The sequence below is a fragment of the Coregonus clupeaformis genome, chromosome 18 (assembly GCF_020615455.1).
Source record: "Coregonus clupeaformis isolate EN_2021a chromosome 18, ASM2061545v1, whole genome shotgun sequence".
Taxonomy (NCBI): Eukaryota; Metazoa; Chordata; class Actinopteri; order Salmoniformes; family Salmonidae; genus Coregonus; species Coregonus clupeaformis.
Window position 1 is genome coordinate 52,957,192 of NC_059209.1, and position 25,248 is coordinate 52,982,439.

General features: G+C 44.2%; 1 protein-coding gene across 1 annotated transcript; it reads left to right on the forward strand.

The window, feature by feature from the left end:
• The first annotated feature begins 622 nt into the window (after positions 1 to 622).
• LOC121573605 (metaxin-3-like) lies at positions 623 to 18,875 on the forward strand. Its single transcript, XM_041885712.1, has 9 exons — positions 623 to 785; positions 5,204 to 5,273; positions 5,623 to 5,699; positions 5,793 to 5,885; positions 6,104 to 6,286; positions 6,427 to 6,503; positions 6,592 to 6,746; positions 16,278 to 16,366; positions 16,532 to 18,875. Exons 1-9 carry the CDS (start codon positions 705 to 707, stop codon positions 16,631 to 16,633), a joined length of 927 nt encoding a protein of 308 aa, XP_041741646.1. The 5' UTR covers positions 623 to 704; the 3' UTR covers positions 16,634 to 18,875.
• Positions 18,876 to 25,248: the final 6,373 nt, after the last annotated feature.

Below are 25,248 nucleotides of genomic sequence, written 5' to 3' on the forward strand. Positions count from 1 at the left end.
AGTTACTGAAAATTACACAATGCATGACCATGTCATAAAATGGGCAATAAATACGTCACATTCTTTCTCCTGAACATAGCATTTTCTACATAAAATAATGTATGATGTTTTACTATTTTTTAAAGATATAGGGCCAAGGCCTATATAGTTCTTAGAAAGCCACATTTAAAATAATGATAATTTTAAGACATGGAGAGTCCATTGCCATATGCATGGACATGAGTTAGACCAGTGTCAAGTCTGACTGCCATACATGTTCTGCTATGTAACTTCCTGGATAAACCCCCTCATAAAGTATTCATAAATATCAACAATATAGGACATCATCATAGGTAGGTCTAATGGTCATAGAGCTGCAGTTGAATGAATACAGGCCCTGCAGGGTGTATCAGAAGGCCATTAAGTTAAGCCTTTGAGTAGACTATTAATTTTCAACCTGCAAAGTTATGTTTGCAACCCACTTAAATGTCCACATCTCCTGGGGGCTAATTACCGACTAAATTACAAATTCCCGATGACATCACACACTTCATGGGGTGTATTCATTACTCCAAACAGTTGCAAAGCGCTCATATCGGGCAGGTTCAGCACACAGGGAAGGACCTACCTGAGTCTGTCCAATAGAAACGCTAGTTTTTGTTGCAAAACATAACTTTTGCAACTGTTTGGAGCAATGATTACACCCCAGGTCACAGCAAACAAACATGGCGGCTTCCATGGAGCTGAGATGCTGGGGAGGTGATTGGGGTTTGCCTTCAGTACACACAGATTCCCTCATAGTGCTGGTAAATGCGTTCAGGAAAAACTAAATGATGCTATAATCTTTGTCTCGCCAGTGTTCTGATGCATGGCTGGCTAGCTACATTTCCATTGTTTTATCTGACAATCTTCACCTCTTACGAGGGATGCATGCAAAACCATCATCAACAAGACTGAGCTAGCTACAGTATTTAGCTAGCATATTACTGGAAAGCTAGCTAAATATCGATATTTGGTATTTCGGTTTATCTATGAATCTAGCCTTTTAGAGGCTTTTAAATTACATTTTAACTACCTAAAAGCTTCCGGCTTTCAATCTTCAATAGCTCTTACACAAAGCGTGCCATGACTATGAAAATGATATATTCTGAATCGGGGGAGGATGGACGAAAATCCATGGCTTTAATTTTTTTTAAATATCTTACTTTTTTCCCTTTTCTTGCTTCGTTCTTCAATAGTTTTTAGACAAAGGTGCCATGACTATGAAAATGATATAGCCTATTCTGAATCAGGGTAGGATAGACAAAAATCCAGTAAATTGATTGTTATTTTTACTTCTGGTTTTCAATCTTCAATAACTCTTATACAAAGCGTGCTATGACTATAGAGTACCACATTATGAGTCATAATACCCATAAAACCTAGCGGTCAAACAGGGAAATGGTTTGAGTCGTTTTTCCACCATTCATTTTTCCTATAGGGGATTTTAGAAACACTTAAAATAAGGGCTGTGTTTCGTGTAGGCTTACACTGGCGTGATGTTTTGATAACTGTAAATCTCTCTAGGACAAGGTGACTTATCAATATATTCAACTGTATTTACCCCCCAAAAATGAAACGCTAATTAGCTGCTAATGTGTCTCATAAAGAACTACAAATGCCATGATAATCTGGACAAGACTGCCGAATCGAGGCAAAGGTAATAATCTCTGGATTAACTATCTAAGGTTAGCTAAATGTAGTAATGAATACGTTGGCAAAATGTATTTAAATTGACATTTGTGAACTATCTTGTGCAAGTTTTAAATTGACACAATACCTGTTAGCAGAGATGACGTGCAGGAGCTGGCAGGGATTTGTAGTTTTGCATGATGTCTACTTTGATGTTAATTTGCATTTTCGAATCTGAAAGTAAATAGAGCCGAATATAGTGATACAAATCACCTTGTCCAAGTGAGATTTACACAGTTATCAAAATGTAACTCCAGGGTAAGCCTACACGAAACACAGCCCTGAATTTAAGTGTTTCTAAAATCCCCTAAATGAATGGTGGAAAAACGATTGGAACCATGTCCTTGTTTGACCGCTAGGTTTTATGGGTATTATGACACCTCCACTGTGGGGGTCTATAGCTAGGTTTCCATCCAATTGGGGACAGATTTTCATGAGAATATTCTAAAATCAGCATAAAGAAAATATGCGCATTTTCCACCATCAGTGCATGATGACGTAGTGCACACAAAATTTTCTTTTTCGATTAAGTTTTCACATACCGAATAAATATCTAAAGTTCAATGTGTTTCCATTGCATTTTCAACTCTACCGATAGTTTTGTCACAAACTGTTGCGTTAAATAGCAAATATTCCTACTCTGGTCTTGGCACGTGCGCTCTAGCCAACAGCTCACAGATACAGTGCGGGTAGGCTAGTCTACATGATGAGATTATTATGGATAATAGCGAGAATATTTGTATTTGTCAAATGGCAGTCAAGCATCGATTATCATGTCACCAGAATCAGACCCTCAATATTTATTGGAAAGGAGAATCAAGATCACCGTGCACTTTCACCACCCTGTGAAGTTCTTCGAGTTCATCAAGTTATTTTTAATCTGTAGCCTAATAAACTGCATGTGTTCCCGAGTCATAGTGGGAGGACCACACACACCATATCATCGCGTGACTCTAAGTTTACTTAGATATGATGGTTATTATATCAATATTTGTGCATAAAGGGATTTCCACCGCCATTTCTCACATAATACATTTTCAGACACAAAAAGATCACGCCATGTCGAACTAACAAATGATCTGTCTGCATTTATAAGATTGTACCGAAACTTCCTGTTTCCATCTGTCGTGATTATTTTTGTTATATGTACCGGATGACTTTACTTGAATAAAAACTGTGGACAGAAATGTGATTTATGAAAATGATATATTCTGAATCAAGGAAGGATGGTCAAAAATCCCATTTTTTATTTAACCCCCTTTTTCGATCTTGTCTCATTGCTGCAACCCCCCAACGGGCTCGGGAGGCGAAGGTCGAGTCATGTGGCCTTAACACCCGCCCGCTTAACCCAGCACCAATGTGTCGGAGGAAACACTGTTCAACTGACGACCGAGGTCAGCCTGCAGGCACCAAGCCCGCCACAAAGAGGCGCTAGAGCGCGATGAGCCAAGTAAAGCACCCCCGGCCAAACCCTCCCGACGCTGGGTCAATTGTGCGCCGCCCTATGGGACTCATGATCACGGCCGGTTGTGATACAGCCTGGGATCGAACTCACGTCTGTAGTGACGCCTCTAACGATGCAATGCAGTGCCTTAGACCGTTGCGCCACTTGGGAGGCCCATTTTTTTTTTTGTCCGTCCTCCCCGGATTCAGAATATATCATTGTCATAGTCATGGCACGCTTTGTGTTATCCATTACATTACGCATAAGAGTCATTGGACGAAGGCGTCTCTTGTATGGGGAGAGTTTTGTTAAGATCCCAGACGCTCGGTCTGAACATTAACATGCATTGCTTGCGGTACGGTTTTGGAAGCATAAGGAACTTATCTTTCGTATCAGCAAGAAATAATTTTAAATAAACAAAAGGTTAAATTGATACACACCTTGATAGGGTTAGTGTTCCCACACGGCCATATCTCCATGTTACAGCGCTTGTTTAAGGAAAACAGACGGAAGACAAGAGGCGACCACCTGTGCTAATTAGCTTTCTAGCATGCTCCAAACACTCAGGAAGTGTGGCTGATAACTGTAGGGAAAAGGCAGAATTGTTCAAATGCATTAGTCCACTATCTAGTAGTCCCCTGTAGCTCAGTTGGTATAGCATAGTGCTTGCAATGCCAGGGTTGTGGGTTCGTTTCCCACGGGGGGCCAGTATGAAAAATGTATGCACTCACTAACTGTAAGTCTCTCTGGATAAGAGCGTTTGCTAAATGACTAAAATGTAAATGTAGAATGCTGCCTAGAGTTTTCGAGAGCTAGCTTTGTGTAAAAACTATTGAAGATTGAAAGCAAAAACCAAAAAAAAAATGTATCTCCAAAAATCAAACGTAGTGGATTTTTGTCCATCTTCCCCTGATTCAGAATGTCATTATCATAGTCATGGCATGCTTTGTGTATGAACTATTGAAGATTGAAATCCGAAATGTTATTATATACAAAAATGAAAAAATGTGGCTTTTCTTCTATCCCACCCTTGATTCCGAATATACCATCTTTATAGTCATGGCATGCTTGGTTCAATAGCTATTGACGAGAGAACCTAATATCCACCGTATATCCAATACAAATATTTAATCAATTTTAGAATAAGGCTGTAACGTAACAAAATGTGGAAAAAGTCAAGGGGTCTGAATACTTTAAGAATGCACTGTATGTCTGTCTTTTATGTCTAGCTGAAGCTAGCTAATGTTAATAGCTGTCACTGTCAGATGCCATTCTCATTGCTAACATTTCTTCAAGTTCAAGGTCGGCTCTCTCTCGATTTACTTCTACTGACCTCGGTACGACCACTCTCCTGTCTTCTTGTTCTTAGCTTTGTAGCTAGCTAGCCCAGTAGCAAATTTTAACATATCCATATTTAGCTAATTAGGTAAGTATACAGTTGCATGATCCAATTCCCTATAGGCTAGCTGCTTCAACTATATGAATCATGCAATTGCAAGGTGACACCGTTCCTGTTGAAAATGGCTTGCAACTGCCAGATCATATGCTGGCTGACAGTGTCAACAAAATAGTTTGGCATAATTTTGGCATGTCTGCCCTATCTCTATTTGTATTGTTGTTCTTGGTGCTTACTAATAATCTACCCGCCAATCTACTAAATACTGATAGTCTGCTATTAGAGCTAGTGCCAAAGCCTAGACTAGAGCCAATGCCAAATAATACTAAGTGATATCTTGCCGAGCTTAACAACCAAGAAAGTGTACTGCTTTGACAACATTGATATGATAGCCTAAGCCTGCATAGTCTCTTATCACAGCCACTGAGACATAGCGGCTGTGAGAAGGGACTAAAGCCTGCATAATACTCTGACAACACCGCTATGATCCTGCCTGGCTAGAGCAAGGGAAACTTGATGACAAATGAATGTCATGTGTTCCGCTCATGGTTATTATTATGTAGGCTTTATGATACAGTGTTATTCAGTAAAGGTTTCAATAGTCTCATGTCTTATGTTTCCTCTGAAAAGCTAACTTCTCTGCTCTCTCTCAGGCTTATGCCAATTTCTCTGGAGCCAAACTCACTGTTACACCCATAGACTGGACGTGGAGGACATTGACAGGTACTGTTTCCAAAGAATCAGAATTATGTTGTACTAACACTAGTAATTACATGATCATTATTATGTAATTTAACCTTGTAGAAAATGTAAATATTAGCTAGTAAAGGATAGTCATCCAGACCTAAAATACTCTATCTGATGGAAGAGTATGAGATTTACTGCCTACTGTACATAGACATATTTACAACATGATCTAAATGTAGAGAGCCTACGTGTGTCAGTGAAAGGTGAAGTCTCTCTTCCTGGTCTACTGTAGTTGTATAGGCCATACCGTTATAACATATGAACGGTGTAGTAACACAGGATGACACACTGTCAAACTCAGTTTCCCCTCTGTCCAACACTACAGGCGCAGTGCCAGAGTTGGTCTGCCAGGGATCCACAGTAACCGAACCTGCTCAGATTCTCAACTTCCTGAGAAAACAAGTAAAGTCTCCTTTCCTGCCTTCACAGTAAATTAAGTTTTGAAGAACTATATTTATGCAGAGCTAACAACAAAGCCTGTGTGTTGTCTACCAGAGGTTTAATGCAGACTATGAGTTGTCGGCGAGGCAGGGAGCAGACACCATGGCTTACATTGCTCTGCTGGAGGAGAAACTACGACCAGCTCTGGTAGGAACAACCAGTGTGTGTGTAGTTGTGGTGTGTACAGATTGTTGTGGGTGTGTATGTTGTTTTGCACTTAGACACATTTTGAAAGTGCAGCAGAGGGTTTTTGTTTGCATAATAAGAGTGTTATGTGCCCTGTATTGTGTACTGTTTTCTAAGTGTGTATTCTGTGTGTGTGTGTGTGTGTGTGTGTGTGTGTGTGTGTGTATGTTGTCCTGTAGTTACACACGTTCTGGGTGGATGCTGAGAACTATGCTAACCTGACTCGGCCGTGGTTCGCCTCCCACTCTCCCTTCCCCCTCAACTTCCTGGTCCCTGGTCGCCATGCCAACACGGCCCTGTCCCGGATCCTGCTGACCAAGGGAGAGTCCCCTCTACACACCATCACTGAGGTGGAGGGAAAGGTAGGAGAGACTCCTCTACACACCATCACTGAGGTGAAGGTAGGACAGGAACACATACTGTGGGGACTACTTGATACCAAATGATATCTCACCCCTGCATTCTAAGTAAATTCTCCTCTCTCCATCCCCCCTCTCGTCAGATTTACAGTGAAGCGAAGGAGTGTCTGAATCTTCTCTCCCACAGATTGGGGACGGCCTACTACTTCTTTGGGAACACGTGAGTTCTGGACTACCGTAGTGGGTTGGGCTGGGTATGATTATATTATGTGTGGTGTATTAATGTATGTGTCTTTCATCTGTCCCAGGCCGTCCAGCCTGGATGCGTTTGTGTTTGGCTCTGTAGCTCCCCTCCACAAGGCCAGTCTACCCAGCAGCCCTCTGCAGAGCCACCTCAGACAGCTGGACAACCTCCAACGCTTCTGTGACCACATACTCAACGCTCACTTCAGCAGTCATCCCGGTGAGACCAGCGTTCTATACCTTGTGTGTGATTGTCAGCCTAGGCTGTTTATATATTGATGATTGCTTCAGGTCCAGGGGTTTGGGTTACAAAGAGCCTGTTGTGTTTTTAATAGAACATGGCGGTGAAAATCTGGTGAACTTCAGGTCCTGCAAAGCCTTTTATAAACACAGGATGTGGTACTTTTGGCAGGTTGTCATTGCAGCAGGAGCAATACCTAAGAGTCTGTACATGTATGTGTGAGCGTCGGTGAACTAAGACACTAACACAGTTTATCGCTTCCTTTGTCTGGGCTGTGATGGAGAGCTTCTGCTACATTCTGGCATTGATGCTAGATCTCCCCTCTTTTCTCTCACTCTCTCTTGCTCTTTTCTCTGCTGTCTATATCTCTCGCTGGGTAAATCCATTTGAATTCCATCACTTTAAAAAAAAATTATGAAACCTTCCATTACTGACCCCATTTAGTTGACTGGTCGATTGTTTGGTCGATAGGCTGTTGGACAAAAGTTTATTTTTGTCGGGCAGTCGCATATTGTTTATTTTTTATGGCACACAAGACGCATGTCTGATTGGCGTCTGTCTCAGCGGACTAATCTAGCAGACTAGGCCACAGGGATGACACAGTCCATCACTCTAAGACGTGATACTGAAATTGTATATGGTTATATTATGTAAGAACAATGGTGTAACACACAAAAAAATACATTATTTTATAAATATTTTCTGAATTGTATGGTTTATTACAATATTGTTCGATTTTTATTATTTTACTTTGATTTAGTCAGGGGAAACCCATTGAGACAAGGGTCTCATTTTCAAAGGTGCCCTAAGCACAGCAATACAACGATACAAAATAATCACTCTAACAAAGATAAAAAAAAGACAAAACTACAAGTTACAACTTTCAACATTACAACCACAACAATCTCTTAATTCAATCAAAAACAACCAACTCTCATTCAACACGTCTAATACTAGTCTTAAACTGCCCTGGTGGCACCAGGGAATCAAGATGCAAGGAGTTCTGCAGGCTATTCCAAGAATTTGGGGGTATTAAAACTGAAAGCGGATCTACCTGCATTTTACCTGCATTTTGATAAATGGTGACACCATAGTCCAAAACTGGCAGGAAAGTTGATTGTACAATCTGCTTCCTGCTGTTTAGAGAGGCCAGATCTAAAAAAGAGGCCCACTTTAAATCTTACGCCCAGATATTTATAGGCGTGAACCCGCTCGACGAGAGACTCATCCAATGAGTAAATATGAAAAGTCTGAAAAATGTTATTAATATTTAGAATGTATAAATGTTAAGAAAAACATATATTTTCAAAATACTGAAATCTGGCCCGTATGATGCCATGAGGTCGAAGGAATTGTCCGTAGAGCTCCTGTCACGCTCTGGCTCCGGGACTTTGTGTGTTGAGCCAGGGTGTGTTCGTTTCGTGGTGTTTTGTTTGGTTGGGTGGTTCTATGTGTTGTATTTCTTTGTTTGGGTCAATGACTCCCAATCGGAGGTAACGAGTGTCAGCTGTCGGCTCGTTATCTCTGATTGGGAGCCATATTGATCTGTATGTTTTCCTGTGGGTGTTGTGGGTTTTTGTTCCATGTTCTGTCAGTTTAGCAGAGGACTTCACGAATCGTTCTTGTTTTGTTGTTTTGTTCCAGACTTTGAGTTAATAAAGTCATGTTCACTCAACGCGCTGTGCTTTGGTCTGTTCATTCGTCAGACGATCGTGACAGAAAAACCCACCATAAAAGGACCAAGCAGCGTGTCCAGGAGCAAAGAGACTGGACATGGGAGGAGGCGCCTGGTAAGGAGATCGAGAGGCTGGCGATGGCCCAGGTGGGCAAATCGTGGTCCTGGGAGGACATGCTCGGGGGCAAGGGACCTTGGGGGAAGATCAAGGCCCTGGCGAGAGAGGAGCAACGGCGTCAGCAGGGTCATCGTTGGAAGGACGAGAGGCAACCCCCAAAAAGTTTTTTGGGGGGGGCACATGGCTTGGCGGCTGGGCAGCAGGAGGCTGCCACAGGGAGACGTGGAGAGAAGGCTATCGGATTACGGGAGCCATTGGCGAGTAGAGGAAGGGAAGTTGTTGCGGCACGGCGTGAGAGACTGATGTGTGTTACCAGTCCGGTCCGGCCCGTTCCTGATCCCCAGTTAAAGCCAGTGGTGTGTGTTCCCAGTACGGACCGGCCTGTTCCTACTCCACGCATCAAGCCCACGGTGTGCGTCGCCAGTCCAGCCCGGCCTGTTCCTGCTCCACGCACAGAACCTACGGTGTGCGTCGCCAGCCCAGCCCGGCCTGTTCCTGCTCCACGCACAGAACCTACGGTGTGCGTCGCCAGCCCAGCCCGGCCTGTTCCTGCTCCACGCACAGAACCTATGGTGTGCGTCGCCAGCCCAGCCCGGCCTGTTCCTGCTCCACGCACAGAACCTAAGGTGTGCGTCGCCAGCCCAGCCCGGCCTGTTCCTGCTCCACGCACAGAACCTACGGTGTGCGTCGCCAGCCCAGCCCGGCCTGTTCCTGCTCCACGCACAGAACCTACGGTGTGCGTCGCCAGCCCAGCCCGGCCTGTTCCTGCTCCACGCACAGAACCTACGGTGTGCGTCGCCAGCCCAGCCCGGCCTGTTCCTGCTCCACGCACAGAACCTACGGTGTGCGTCGCCAGCCCAGCCCGGCCTGTTCCTGCCACTCGCACCAAACCTACGGTGCGCGTCGCCAGCCTGACCCGGCCTGTTCCTGCCACTCGCACCAAACCTACGGTGCGCGTCGCCAGCCCGGTCCGGCCTGTTCCTGCCACCCGCACCAAGTCTACGGTGCGCGTCGCCAGCCCGACCCGGCCTGTTCCTGCCACTCGCACCAAACCTACGGTGCGCGTTGCCAGCCCAGCCCGGCCTGTTCCTGCTCCACGCACAGAACCTACGGTGTGCGTCGCCAGCCCAGCCCGGCCTGTTCCTGCTCCACGCACAGAACCTACGGTGTGCGTCGCCAGCCCGACCCGGCCTGTTCCTGCCACTCGCACCAAACCTACGGTGCGCGTCGCCAGTCCGGTCCGGCCTGTTCCTGCCACCGCACCAAGTCTACGGTGCGCGTCGCCAGCCCGACCCGGCCTGTTCCTGCCACTGCGCACCAAACCGACGGTGCGCGTCGCCAGCCCGGTCCGGCCTGTTCCTGCCACCCGCACCAAGTCTACGGTGCGGCGTCGCCAGCCCGACCCGGCCTGTTCCTGCCACTCGCACCAAACCTACGGTGCGCGTCGCCAGCCCGGTCCGGCCTGTTCCTTCTCCCCGCACTAGCCCTGAGATGCGTGTCCTCAGCCCGGTACCTCCAGTTCCGGCACCACGCACCAGGCCTACGGTGCGCCTCAGACGGCCAGAGTCTGCCGTCTGCCCAACGGGGCCTGAACTGCCCGTCTGCCCAAAGGCGCTTGAACTGGCCGTCTGGACTGAGCCTGCAAAGCCGCCCCGTCTGCCATGAGCCTTCAGAGCCGTCCGCCAGACCGGGAGCCGCTAGAGCCTTCCGCCAGACAGGATCAGCCAGAGCCTTCCGCCAGACAGGATCAGCCAGAGCCTTCCGCCAGACAGGATCAGCCAGAGCCTTCCGCCAGCCATGAGCAGCCAGATCCGTCAGCCGGCCGCGAGCAGCCAGATCCGTCAGCCAGCCGCGAGCAGCCAGATCCGTCGGCCAGCCATGAGCAGCCAGATCCGTCGGCCAGCCATGAGCAGCCAGATCCGTCAGCCAGCCACGAGCAGCCAGATCCGTCAGCCAGCCACGAGCAGCCAGATCCTTCAGCCAGCCATGAGCCGTCCAGCCAGGATCCGCCAGAGCCAGCCAGCCAGGATCCGCCATTGAGTCCGGTGCTGTCCCTTAGCCCGGTGCTGCCCCTTATCCTGGTGCTGCCCCTTAGTCCGGTACTGCCCCTTAGTCCGGTGCTGCCCCTTAGTCCGGTGCTGCCCTTTAGTCCGGTGCCGCCCCTTAATCCAGTGGGGTTTAGTTGGGGGTGGTCATGTGGAGGAGGCTACGTAAGCGGGTAGTGACTATGGTGGGGTGGGGATCAAGGCCGGAGCCAGAGCCACCGCCGAGGAGGTATGCCCACCCAGCCCTCCCTTGTTTAGCCTTATTGAGGCGCGGTCGCAGTCCGCGCCTTTAGGGGGGGGTACTGTCACGCTCTGGCTCCGGGACTTTGTGTGTTGAGCCAAGGTGTGTTCGTTTCGTGGTGTTTTGTTTGGTTGGGTGGTTCTATGTGTTGTATTTCTTTGTTTGGGTCAATGACTCCCAATCGGAGGTAACGAGTGTCAGCTGTCGGCTCGTTATCTCTGATTGGGAGCCATATTTATCTGTATGTTTTCCTGTGGGTGTTGTGGGTTTTTGTTCCATGTTCTGTCAGTTTAGCAGAGGACTTCACGAATCGTTCTTGTTTTGTTGTTTTGTTCCAGACTTTGAGTTAATAAAGTCATGTTCACTCAACGCGCTGCGCTTTGGTCTGTTCATTCGTCAGACGATCGTGACAGCTCCGAGACAGAATTGTGTCGAGGCACAGATCTGGGGAATGGTAACAAAACATTTCTGCAGCATTGAAGGTCCTCCACAGTGGCCTCCATCATTCTTAAATGGAAGAAGTTTGGAACCACCAAGACTTGGAACAACCATCCCTACTGTGAAGCATGGTGGTGGCAGCATCATGCTGTGGGGATGTTTTTCAGCATCAGGGACTGGGAGACAAGTCTGGATCGAGGGAAAGATGAATGGAGCAAAGTACAGAGAGATCCTTGATGAAAACCTGCTCCAGAGCGCTCTGGACCTCAGACTGGGGCGAAGGTTCACCTTCCAACAGGACAACAACCCTAAGCACACAGCCAAGATAACGCAGGAGTGGCTTCTGGACAAGTCTCAATGTCCTTGAGTGGCCCAGCCAGAGCCCGGACTTGAACTTGATTGAACATCTCTGGAGAGACCTGAAAATAGCTGTGCAGCGACGCTCCCCATCCAACCTGACAGAGCTTGAGTGGATCTGCAGAGAAGAATGGAAGAAACTCCCCAAATACAAGTGTGCCAAGCTTGTAGCGTCATACCCAAGACTCAAGGCTGTAATCGCTGCCAAAGGTGCTTCAACAAAGTACTGAGTAAAGGGTCTGAATACTTACATAAATGTCATTTTTCAGTGTTTTATTTTTAATACATTTGCCCAAATTTCTAAAAACCTGTTTTTGTTTTGTCATTATGGGGTATTGTGTGTAGATTGATGAGGGGGGGAAATTATTTAATCCATTTTAGAATAAGGCTGTAACGTAACAAAATGTGGAAAAAGTCAAGGGGTCTGAATACTTTCCGAATGCACTGTATATACATTTTAACCAGTCAGAAACGCATCCGAATTCGGCCTAGACTTCTTTAACTAAGATTCAGTAATAATCAGAATGTCCGCGTTGGTTTGAGAAGCCAGAGTTACACTAAAATCAATTTTCGAAATCAAACATCTGGCATTTACATGAATCAGTTCAACGCTGCAGCTGTGGGATTTCAGAACAGATGGAATCTCTAAAACAACCATGCTATGTTCAGTAGGTACAGTATGTGTAACCCCTGTTTAACGATACCGTAGGGCTGGCTTGAATTGTATAAATATAACATTTCCCAGGACCATTAGGCCTATGCCTCGAACATATACAGTATTAACATAATGCCAAACATCCCCTTTCATCACTACAACCGCTGGGCCTTGAGGGACCCCCCTCTTCAAGCTAACAGTGTAATTCATTCATTTCATTTATGCTATCGTAAAAAGAATCATTTGGTTGTGTTTATGAAAGTCAAAGGTAACATTAGAATACAATATTATTTTTAATTCTCAAATAACACAATAGCATTTTCGTTAGTTTGTTACTGTAGGCTAAATGTAAAAACCAAAAACCAGGAACAACACATTCAAGTGTACAATCAATTTTATTTGTGGAGTGCCTTTGGTACAACTATGAAACAGAAAGCATATGTGTTGGAATGTGGTAACAGCTTGTTTTTGTAACCAAGTGTGCTTGATAAATAGTGAAAATCGGCACAAAAGCAATAATGTCATTATAATGAATATACAGTGGGGAGAACAAGTATTTGAAACACTGCCGATTTTGCAGGTTTTCCTACTTACAAAGCATGTAGAGGTCTGTAATTTTTATCATAGGTACACTTCAACTGTGAGAGACGGAATCCAGAAAATCACATTGTATGATTTTTAAGTAATTAATTTGCATTTTATTGCATGACATAAGTATTTGATACATCAGAAAAGCAGAACTTAATATTTGGTACAGAAACCTTTGTTTGCAATTACAGAGATCTTATGTTTCCTGTAGGTCTTGACCAGGTTTGCACACACTGCAGCAGGGATTTTGGCCCACTCCTCCATACAGACCTTCTCCAGATCTTTCAGGTTTCGGGGCTGTCGCTGGGCAATACGGACTTTCAGCTCCCTCCAAAGATTTTCTATTGGGTTCAGGTCTGGAGACTGGCTAGGCCACTCCAGGACCTTGAGATGCTTCTTACGGAGCCACTCCTTAGTTGCCCTGGCTGTATGTTTTGGGTCGTTGTCATGCTGGAAGACCCAGCCACGACCCATCTTCAATGCTCTTACTGAGGGAAGGAGGTTGTTGGCCAAGATCTTGCGATATATGGACCCATCCATCCTCCCCTCAATACGGTGCAGTCGTCCTGTCCCCTTTGCAGAAAAGCATCCCCAAAGAATGATGTTTCCACCTCCATGCTTCACGGTTGGGATGGTGTTCTTGGGGTTGTACTCATCCTTCTTCTTCCTCCAAACACAGCGAGTGGAGTTTAGACCAAAAAGCTCTATTTTTGTCTCATCAGACCACATTACCTTCTCCCATTCCTCCTCTGGATCATCCAGATGGTCATTGGCAAACTTCAGACGGGCCTGGACATGCGCTGGCTTGAGCAGGGGGACCTTGCGTGCGCTGCAGGATTTTAATCCATGACGGCGTAGTGTGTTACTAATGGTTTTCTTTGAGACTGTGGTCCCAGCTCTCTTCAGGTCATTGACCAGGTCCTGCCGTGTAGTTCTGGGCTGATCCCTCACCTTCCTCATGATCATTGATGCCCCACGAGGTGAGATCTTGCATGGAGCCCCAGACCAAGTGTGATTGACCGTCATCTTGAACTTCTTCCATTTTCTAATAATTGCGCCAACAGTTGTTGCCTTCTCACCAAGCTGCTTGCCTATTGTCCTGTAGCCCATCCCAGCCTTGTGCAGGTCTACAATTGTATCCCTGATGTCCTTACACTGCTCTCTGGTCTTGGCCATTGTGGAGAGGTTGGAGTCTGTTTGATTGAGTGTGTGGACAGGTGTCTTTTATACAGGTAATGAGTTCAAACAGGTCTAGTTAATACAGGTAATGAGTGGAGAACAGGAGGGCTTCTTAAAGAAAAACTAACAGGTCTGTGAGAGCCAGAATTCTTACTGGTTGGTAGGTGATCAAATAATTATGTCATGCAATAAAATGCAAATTAATTACTTAAAAATCATACAATGTGATTTTCTGGATTTTTTTTTAGATTCCGTCTCTCACAGTTGAAGTGTACCTATGATAAAAATTACAGACCTCTACATGCTTTGTAAGTAGGAAAACCTGCAAAATCGGCAGTGTATCAAATACTTGTTCTCCCCACTGTAAGTGTTGATATGACAGCAGTCAAAAATAGTCAATTATTGTCAGCTCGTGCTTACATGGTATGCGTTGGGGATGCGCGGGTTTACTCATAACCCGCAGTTCCCGTGGTTAGATCCGCAGGGCGGGCGGGTTTAGAGTCATGAAATACTGGATGAAGGGCAGGTGGGTGGCGGGCAGGTTGAATAAAGAGAAAACAATATCTTCAAAAATCCATAAATGTATAATTCTTGCGCAATTTATATCTACAGGCTACATTGAGGTTTTTCTTTCATTATTTGTAGGCTATCTGGCATTAATGCGTAAGCCTAAGCTTTAGGGCCTAACTTTATGCACGCCAAATAGCCTACACGCCAACCGCTTTTGGGAATGTGCAAAAGTTGACCAGAAAAGTAATGTATGAAAGATTTGGTGAAGTGGTAAAAGAGGATGATAGCATTGCCTATGTTATGTGTGATGATTGTGACCCACTTGGCACACACTGGTTGAATCAACGTTGTTTCCACGTAATTTTAATGAAATTATGTGGAACCAACGTGGAATAGATGTTGAATTGACGTCTTTGTCCAGTGGGGAGGCGCTATACAAATTCGACAGTCGCTAGACGGCAACTTCAAATAGGCCTATGACACATCAGGGGAACTGTAACCTACTGTTCAGATTGGTTAAATGGAAACGGAAATATGGACACTGACTGTAGGTCTATAACCTCTCACATAGCCTTAATATTATTTCCTGCAAATTTAGCATTTCTTGCAGTAAAATGATAGGCTACATCAAATGTAAATTTTTACTCAGGAACAGGAGTAGAAAAATATGATTTTTCTTTCTGCATCATGAGAGAATATTTGAACCACATAAAATATGCATTCAAGCCGAACTGAAATCTTATCAGAAATATGTTGGGTCGTTTTCACAGCTTTCTATTTCCTTACAACCGGTCAAACTGAATTCCACACCGAAAATCGTTCCCTTTTTTTTTTTTTTTTTTTTGCATTTTCTCCCCGGTCCCTAAATGTCTTTGCTCCAGGAAGAAGCCAAGATGACAGAACTTTACGGATGTCAACTAGATTGAAGCATTCATTCATCATTTGTGACAGTAAAATGAAAAATGTATGCACTCACTAACTGTAAGTTGCTCTGGATAAGAGCGTCTGCTAAATGTCTGGTGAGCAAGGGTTTATTTAGATTTCTAGGGCAACATATAATGACAAGAGAAGCTGCATGTATCTAATTAAGTCGACTAACAAATAAGCCTACCAAAATTTCAGAATTTATAAGCAGAAACCGATCTAAATTAGGCTATATATGGAAAAATACACGTTTTAAAATGTTGATCAATCGAAAGAACAGACTACTCTCGGTCAACCAATATTTGTTGTTGTTGGGGACAGCCCTATATTTGCCCATTTGTAGAAGTGCTAAAACATTGACCTTTTTGGACCTGAATGCCAAAACATTCAAGACATAAAGGTGCTCAAAGTTTACCTTTTTTTTTTTTTAAGAACTTATCAAATAGTTTTACAACCCTGTTTGTAAGCTTTTAAATTATATCAAACTCAACCGTGTATCTTTTCAAGTGGTGAAGACATGGATGTCTCATGGTATGGTGTGGTATGCAAAATGGGTCCACATTGAGCACCTTTATTTCCTGAATGTTTTGGCACTCAGGTCCAAAAAGTCCCTTTCTGACCACTTCTTCCATGGGCAAACATGTATGGAAAGTTTTGTTTATATCAAAAGAGATGCTGTCAAGAAGTGATTGAATTCAAATGGATTTACCCTGCTTTCTTTTTATAACGGCCTCTCTTTCTCTCTCCCCCCCCGGTTTCTCCCCACCCTGTTCTCTCCAGGGTCTCCCCAGTCTGTTCATGAGACAGTGGATGCCAACCTTCAGAAACTCACTCAGCTTGTTAATAAAGAGTCCAACCTCATAGAGAAGGTCCTGCTGCGTTTCTCTACTTGCACGTGTTTGTGTGTGTTGTGTTAGTAATTGGAGTATATTGTGGGCATTAGATACACTTCTGTATGTATATGTGTTTAGAGTTTGTTTTTAGTAACTTCTATGTTATATGTATGTTTACTGACTGTGTGTGTTCTCCTGCAGATGGATCACAACCTGAGAAGCAGCCCTCAGCACAAACCCCTCAGAGCAGACCCCAGATCCAGACCCAGCTTGGGCAACGACAAGAGCTCTACCCCTGCCTAACCCTTAGCCCCTGACCTCTAGACCCTGACCAGCCTGGTGGATGAGAAGAGCTCTACCCCCCCTGACCAGCCTGGTGGATGAGAAGAGCTCTACCCCCCCTGACCAGCCTGGTGGATGAGAAGAGCTCTACCCCCCCTGACCAGCCTGGTGGATGAGAAGAGCTCTACCCCTGTGTTGGAGGTGTGCTGTATTATACTGAACCTGGTTCAGATACTGTAAATACCCTAGCCTGAGTGCCAGTCTGTTTGTACTAGCATGCCAACTCTTTGTCACTCATTGACAAGGACAGCAGTGGAGTTGGCAAGAGCACAAACAGATCTGGGATCAGGCTACAAATACCCTGGGTTATCCCTTATATGATAAATAGAGCATTTGATAGTTTTAGACAGTTTATGCCTTGCAAGTGTAATTGAAACTGCCCTAAATGGAAACTGTCAATGAATAATAACAATGACAGAATTGTGGACTATTTAGAGACCATGATGGTGTATGTTAAATAAATATGGTTTCATGAAATGAGGAAGAATGTGGAAGGTTGAGAAAAGTGTTAGTTGTTTAGAGAGGAATGCTGAGGACTGCTACTACATGAGAAGCCTTTAGAACATTGAAAGGCAAGAGGCAGGAAATTAGAAGGCCAGTTGGAGAAAAAAGCTCTGAGAGATAGTGGCATTAAAATAACTTTCTAGTGATCGTATGAGAGGGAAAAACTGTAATTTTATTAAACCCTTTTCTGTGTCACATATTCTAAAGGATTGAAATGACTGAGGCCCCTATTCATTCAAACCTGCATTGTAGTATGTATTTACGCAGGAACATGTTACATGTTTTCTTTCCTGTAGTCAGGTAATACAAATGCATAGCTCCCCCACAGGCACAGGTACTGTAGATGCTCTCAGGATTCAGAAAAAAGTTGTGTGTTCATGGACTGTAGTCGTGTAAACAAAGTTACTGCATAAGCACTGCTATGGCAGGTTTGATTGAATTTATTAGTTAAGGGCTAAATCTATGCCAAGTATATCAGGGAATTATTCTATATTTCTGTGGTATAATGTAAATGAAAATGCTTGGGACACTTATATTTATGTTTGTAATGAACAGTACAGGTGGAATTGATGCATCATTTTGAGAGATTCTGGTCTAAATGAGGTCATTACTGACAGGCAGGCACTGACACTGGTCTACTTGAGTTTTGAAATGTTATGTAGCTAGAAGCTACTGTAGTTGTTGCACAATCCTAAATTATCAGAATAATGCTGTCCTCAAAGTGAAGGTCATTCCTCACCTGAGGACTGATTCAACCCTTTATCCACTGTGACTAGAGGTACGCCCCAAATTGCACCCTATTCCCTATAAAGTGCACTACTTTTGACCAGAGTGCTATGGGCCCTGATCAAAAGTAGTGCACTATAAAGGGAATACAGTACCATTTAGGACGCATACTAGCTATCTGTGGTGTTTCCATCCAGACCTGCTGTATTTATGTGCATAATCAGTTAGTATTACTGTATGATGGTATGTACTGTACTATAGCTCTTTAGTTTCAGTGATAGATGCCAGTGTTTTTAGGTCAAATTTATGTTCATATTGAATGGGGGAGTGTTTAATATAACGCAAATGATTTGTTAGGATTACGTTTATTTTACTGAGGGAGATGTCAAAGCCTGAAGTTTTCCCTTTAACAAATAGATCATCTTTACAACTGTTGTGTTAAATTAGCACTGTAAATAGAGTTATTAGTATACACTCAGTTTATTAGGTACACCAATCTAGTACTGGGTCGGACCCCCCTTTGCCTCCAGAACAGCCTGAATTCTTTGGGGCATTCTACAAGGTGTCGGAAACGTTCCACAGGGATGTTGGTCCATCCTGACTCGATGGCTTCATGCAGATGCTGCAGATTGGACGGTAGTACATTCATGTCAACAGCTCGTTCCATCTCATCCCGAAGATGCTCTATTGGGTTGAGGTCTGGGGACTGCGCAGGCGACTCAAGTAAACTGACCTCGCTGTCATGTTCCAAGCAATGTTTTTCCACTCCTTAATTGTCCAGTGTTTGTGATTGCGTGCCCACTGGAGCAGGTCCTTCTTGTTTTTAGCTGATAGGAGTGGAACCCGGTATGGTCGTCTGCTGCAATAGCCCATCCACGTCAAGGATTGACGAGTTATGCGTTCCGAGATGCCATTCTGAACACCACTGTTGTACTGCACCCTTGTTTGTCTGTTTGTGGGCCGCCTGTTAGCTTGCACGATTCTTGCCCTTCTACTTCTCTCATCAACGAGCTGTTTTCGCCCACAGGACTGCCGCTGACTGGATGTTTTTGGTTTGTCGCACCATTCTCTGTAAACCCTAGATACTGTCGTGCGTGAAAATCACAGGAGGGCGGCAGTTTCTGAGATACTGGATCCGGCGCGCCTGGCACTGACGATCATACGGTGCTCAAAGTCCCTTAGGTCACTCGTTTTGCCCATTCTAACATTCAATCGAACAGTAACTCAATGCCTCTATGCCTGTCTGCATGCTTTATATAGCAAGCAACGGCCAAATGACTCACTGTCTGTAGGAGCGATTCATTTTCGTGAACGGGGTGGTGTACCTAATAAACTGTACAGTATGTATGCTATCATATCTCTGTAGAAGTTACCTAATTTAATTAGCTATTATCCTGCCTCTTCATTAAAAGAAAATTGTTGTGATCTTAACTTTGTATAATTGTAAATACATTTAAAATACTAATCCAATGCATTTAATTCAACCTTGTACCCTTTTATAACAGTGCTGCTTAGATTAATGCAGTTCAACTCCTCACGTGTGTTTTCAGTCTTTAGTTAAGACTGAATTGAGTTATTGACTCTGTACAGTTGGGGTTAATTTAGATACATGTTTTAGATGATTGTTCGGCAGTATCAGAAACAGACTATCGTAATACAAGTGTCATTGTGAGGTATTTTACTTTCGATATCAGTTCATCAAGTCTGATCACTAATTCACCCCATGTTGTGGAATAGTTTTTTAAAATAATTATTTTGTTTGATTTTGTCTTTGTTTTGTTGTGCGTACATCACCATCGCCTTGTCTGTTATGAGTTGGGCACATTATACGTTTAGGAACATGCCTTGCATTAGTTAATGACAGGGATCTTTGCTAACATACTGTACGCATACCTGCCTCCTCTCTGCCTACAGATGTCAGAAGTATGTCATTACTGTATGTTTGAAGTATGTCATAACTGTGTTTGAAGTATGTCACAACTGTATGTTTGAAGTATGTCATTACTGTATGTTTGAAGTATGTCATTACTGTATATTTGTCTCCAAATATACAGAGCCATATATTTATATGGCTCTGGTGATATCCAACATCAGCTACTGTAATATGGTCTCCATTCACCTAAATGTTCTGTTAAGTTGCGTCAATTCAAAAAGAGGTCAATACACGTCTTCTAAAATAGACTAGTATTTTAATTAATGCAAAACACTTCAATGGTAAATATGATGTTCGTATATACGGGTCCACTGAAATACCACACAGGGCACTCAGAGAACTGAGCCATTGTCATAAGTTCTTCTTTAAATACTCTGACAGAGATAGTTCCCGCTCCCTGCTGGCCAATCAGAGTAGAGTCTGAGCGTGGTTTAGACTTACTCAGCCTATCGTTGGCGCACAGGCTGGTCCCAGACCCTTGGCGCTTCACTGTTGCCAGGTGTCTAGTTGTTTTGCAACTTGTCCAGAAAGTCAGCACTTTTGCAGTACACATGTCCTTGAGCGCGGTTTAACAAAGAGGCAGTGTTCGTGTATGTCTGTGAGAATCACATCACAGCTTGTTATGTTAAACAATTTATATCAGTACAGTACAAACCTATTATGTTTAATCATTAATGCATTCTTTCTAAGCTAGGCATCACATCTAGTTATAAGAAAATAGATCCCCACAATCCCCCTTTTCACACCCACTGGGCGTGAACCCAAAATAAGAAAACCCAAAATAAGAAATTTCAGGGAAATTTAGGATTCCCCCTATTGACACCCTCTAGGGTGTCACTCATTTAAATACAATACAAACAAAAATAATCACACTTTTATTAATAGGCAATAATGATAATAAAAAAGCCTTCAGTCCTTCCATCTACACCCAACTTGTACTAGGTTGGCTACCAGCCACCCAGGAACTTCAAACCTTCACATAAGGAAAGATAAACATTCACAATGGTTAACTTGATTAATAAAGCATAAAACACAGGATTAATAGAACACAAAACTTCAATACTCATATTCACTTCATGGATACATTCCCTTTTTAAGCACTACATAAATAGTTACAACAGTATTGGGAGGGACTGGTACTGTGTTCTTGATAAGACTGCCGAAGGGATTGTATAGCTGTAAACTGTAACCAACTATCTCAGATTAAACTCATGTTTGGAATTGTAATAACACTATTGATACTTTTTTTCCAAGATCAGAAAGTCACAGTTAGGTGTTAGGATGTGGCCCATTGTCCTTAGCTGGTCAATACTTGAAGTTAAGGCAACATTAGCAATATCATTCTCCTGAGGTTTTGTGATGGTATCAAAAACATAACATTTTAACCACGATACTGGCATTATAATAAGTGATCATATTCCTGGTTCATTCTTTGTGCGTGGTTGCAAATGAATGCTTTCATTTCAACTCAATAAAAGTCTAATCTAACCTGACCTATTTCATTTGAGTCTGTTCTGTGAAATAAACAACTTAATTTACAAATTTTGTCTCTGCGTGTTGTGGGTGGGTAAATGTCCTCTTTGTCTCTGTCTGCGTGTGTTGTGGGTGGGTAAATGTCCTCTTTGTCTCTGTCTGTGTGTGCTGTGGGTGGGTAAATGTCCTCTTTGTCTCTGTCTGTGTGTGCTGTGGGTGGGTAAATGTCCTCTTTGTCTCTGTCTGTGTGTGCTGTGGGTGGGTAAATGTCCTCTTTGTCTCTGTCTGTGTGTGCTGTGGGTGGGTAAATGTCCTCTTTGTCTCTGTCTGCGTGTGCTGTGGGTGGGTAAATTTCCTCTTTGTCTCTGTCTGCGTGTGCTGTGGGTGGGTAAATGTCCTCTTTGTCTCTGTCTGGGTGGGTAAATGTCCTCTTTGTTTTGTCTTGGCTGTCAATCTGGAAAATGAAAGTGATTAAAAGCTCTGACCTAGGAAATAACTATTCATCTATCATTTGAACAGATAGAGGACTTTTCTAGCCTGGTTCTGTTGTCTTTCTGCTCTATCCTGGTGTCTGTGTGTTTCTGCTCTAGCCTGGTGTCTGTGTGTTTCTGCTCTAGCCTGGTGTCTGTGTGTTTCTGCTCTAGCCTGGTGTCTGTGTGTTTCTGCTCTATCCTGGTGTCTGTGTGTTTCTGCTCTATCCTGGTGTCCGTGTGTTTCTGCTCTAGCCTGGTGTCCGTGTGTTTCTGCTCTAGCCTGGTGTCTGTGTGTTTCTGCTCTAGCCTGGTGTCTGTGTGTTTCTGCTCTATCCTGGTGTCCGTGTTTCTGCTCTATCCTGGTGTCTGTGTGTTTCTGCTCTATCCTGGTGTCCGTGTGTTTCAGCTCTATCCTGGTGTCCGTGTTTCTGCTCTATCCTGGTGTCCATGTTTCTGCTCTATCCTGGTGTCTGTGTGTTTCTGCTCTATCCTGGTGTCTGTGTGTTTCTGCTCTATCCTGGTGTCTGTGTGTTTCTGCTCTATCCTGGTGTCCGTGTGTTTCTGCTCTATCCTGGTGTCCGTGTTTCTGTTCTATCCTGGTGTCTGTGTGTTTCTGCTCTATCCTGGTGTCTGTGTGTTTCTGCTCTAACCTGGAGTCCGTGTGTTTCTGCTCTATCCTGGTGTCCGTGTGTTTCTGCTCTAGCCTGGTGTCCGTGTGTTTCTGCTCTATCCTGGTGTCCGTGTGTTTCTGCTCTAGCCTGGTGTCTGTGTTTCTGCTCTATCCTGGTGTCTGTGTGTTTCTGCTCTAGCCTGGTGTCCGTGTGTTCCTGTACTAGCCTTCCACATGCTCAACCCTTTCTGCTCTAGCCTTCCACATGGAAGCCATTAACTGTTTTCTGACTAGCCACACGTTTCACTACTGCACATGCACCATGGAAACAATGCAGAAATAAATACAAATAATTTCTCTCTCTTTTGTGAAAGAAAGTAACAGGAAGACGGAGGTGATGCAGTGCCTGAAAAAACTGTAATTATGTTGGGAGTGAGATAGTAGATATTTCGTCTGGAGATAAAAAAAGAAGTCCTTAGCATAGTTCTGGGATGAGGTTTTTACATCAGGCCAGCTCTGCTAACTGATGTTTAGTAGACAAATTAAAATATGTATTATAGACAAAGTATCAATGCTTACAGACTTAAGTGGATCTAAAACCTTTTCTGTAACTTTTCCAACCAGAAATAAAACTAGCACTAGCCTGGGTGCCAGCTGTGTTTGCTTTAGCCAACTCTAGCCATAAATCTGAATATTCTGGAGAAAGGCTCAAGCTGAGATGTCCACTGTTCATGCCTTTTCTAAAGTCTGTACTCTGTGTGTCTGTCTGTCTATCTGAGCCAGAAGGTGTCAGTATGTTTACTCTAGGCAGTGAAGCGTCTTCCACCAGTGTAGCATCTTTGTGTCCATCTACGTAGTCCATCTACGTGGCCAAAAGTATGTGGACACCTGCTCGTCGAACTCATTCTCATTATAAAATCATGGGCATTAAAATGGAGTAGGTCCCCCCCTTTACTGCTGTAACAGCCTCCATTGTTCTGGGAAGGCTTTCCACTAAATGTTGTAACATTGCTGCGGGGACTTGCTTCCATTCAGCTGCAGGAGCATTACTGAGTTTGAGCACTGATGTTGGGCGATTAGGCCTGGCTCGCAGTCGGCGTTCTAATTCATCCCAAAGGTGTTCGATGGGGTTGAGGTCACGACTCTGTGCAGGCCAGTCAAGTTCTTCCACACCGATCTCGATAAACCATTTCTGTATGGACCTCGCTTTGTGCACGGAGACATTGTAATGTTGAAACAGGAAAAGTCCTTCCCCAAACTGTTGCCACAAAGTTGGAAGCACAGAATCGTCTACAATGCCATTGTATGCTGTAGTGTTAAGATTTCTCTTCACTGGAACTAAGGGGCCATGAAAAACAGCCCCAGACCATTATTCTTCCTCCACCAAACTTTACAGTTGGCACTATGCATTCGGGCAGGTAGCGTTCTCCTGGAATTTGCCAAACCCAGATTTGTCCGTCGGACAGCCAGATGGTGAAGCGTGATTCATCACTCCAAGGAACGTGTTTCCACTGCTCCAGAGTCCAAGGGCGGCGAGCTTTACACCACTCCAGCCGACGCTTGGCATTGCACATGGGGATCTTAGGCTTGTGTGCGGTTGCTTTGCTATGGAAACCCATATCATGAAGCTCCCGACGAATAGTTATTGTGCTGACATTGCTTCCAGAGGCAGTTTGGAACTCGTTAGTGAGTGTTGCAACCGAGGACAGACGATTTTTACGCGCTTCAGCGCTCGGCAGTCCCGTTCTGTGAGCTTGTGTGGTCTACCACTTCGCGGCTGAGCCGTTGTTGCTCCTAGACGTTTCCACTTCACAATAACAGCACTTACAGTTGACCAGGGCAGCTCTAGCAGGGCAGAAATTTGATGAACTGACTTGTTGGAAAGGTGGCATCCTATGACGGTGCCACGTTGAAAGTCACTGAGCTCTTCAGTAAGGCCATTCTACTGTCAATGTTTGTCTATGGAGATTGCATGTCTGTGTGCTCGATTTTATACACCTGTCGGCAACAGTTGTGGCTGAAATAGCCGAATCCACTAATTTGAAGGGGTGTCCACATATTTTTGTATATACAGTGGGGAAAAAAAGTATTTAGTCAGCCACCAATTGTGCAAGTTCTCCCACTTAAAAAGATGAGAGAGGCCTGTAATTTTCATCATAGGTACACGTCAACTATGACAGACAAATTGAGAAAAAGAAATCCAGAAAATCACATTGTAGGGTTTTTAATGAATTTATTTGCAAATTATGGTGGAAAATAAGTATTTGGTCACCTACAAACAAGCAAGATTTCTGGCTCTCACAGACCTGTAACTTCTTCTTTAAGAGGCTCCTCTGTCCTCCATTCGTTACCTGTATTAATGGCACCTGTTTGAACTTGTTATCAGTATAAAAGACACCTGTCCACAACCTCAAACAGTCACACTCCAAACTCCACTATGGCTAAGACCAAAGAGCTGTCAAAGGACACCAGAAACAAAATTGTAGACCTGCACCAGGCTGGGAAGACTGAATCTGCAATAGGTAAGCAGCTTGGTTTGAAGAAATCAACTGTGGGATTTTAGGAAATGGAAGACATACAAGACCACTGATAATCTCCCTCGATCTGGGGCTCCACGCAAGATCTCACCCCGTGGGGTCAAAATGATCACAAGAACGGTGAGCAAAAATCCCAGAACCACACGGGGGGACCTAGTGAATGACCTGCAGAGAGCTGGGACCAAAGTAACAAAGCCTACCATCAGTAACACACTACGCCGCCAGGGACTCAAATCCTGCAGTGCCAGACGTGTCCCCCTGCTTAAGCCAGTATATGTCCAGGCCCGTCTGAAGTTTGCTAGAGTGCATTTGGATGATCC

Excerpts from the sequence above, each read along its gene's own strand:
- LOC121573605 (XM_041885712.1), top strand. The coding sequence starts at position 705 with ATGGCGGCTTCCATGGAGCTGAGATGCTGGGGAGGTGATTGGGGTTTG. Across the intron at positions 5,700-5,792 it reads TCAACTTCCTGAGAAAACAA|AGGTTTAATGCAGACTATGA; the intron begins GTAAAGTCTCCT and ends GTTGTCTACCAG. Across the intron at positions 6,287-6,426 it reads TCACTGAGGTGGAGGGAAAG|ATTTACAGTGAAGCGAAGGA; the intron begins GTAGGAGAGACT and ends CCCTCTCGTCAG.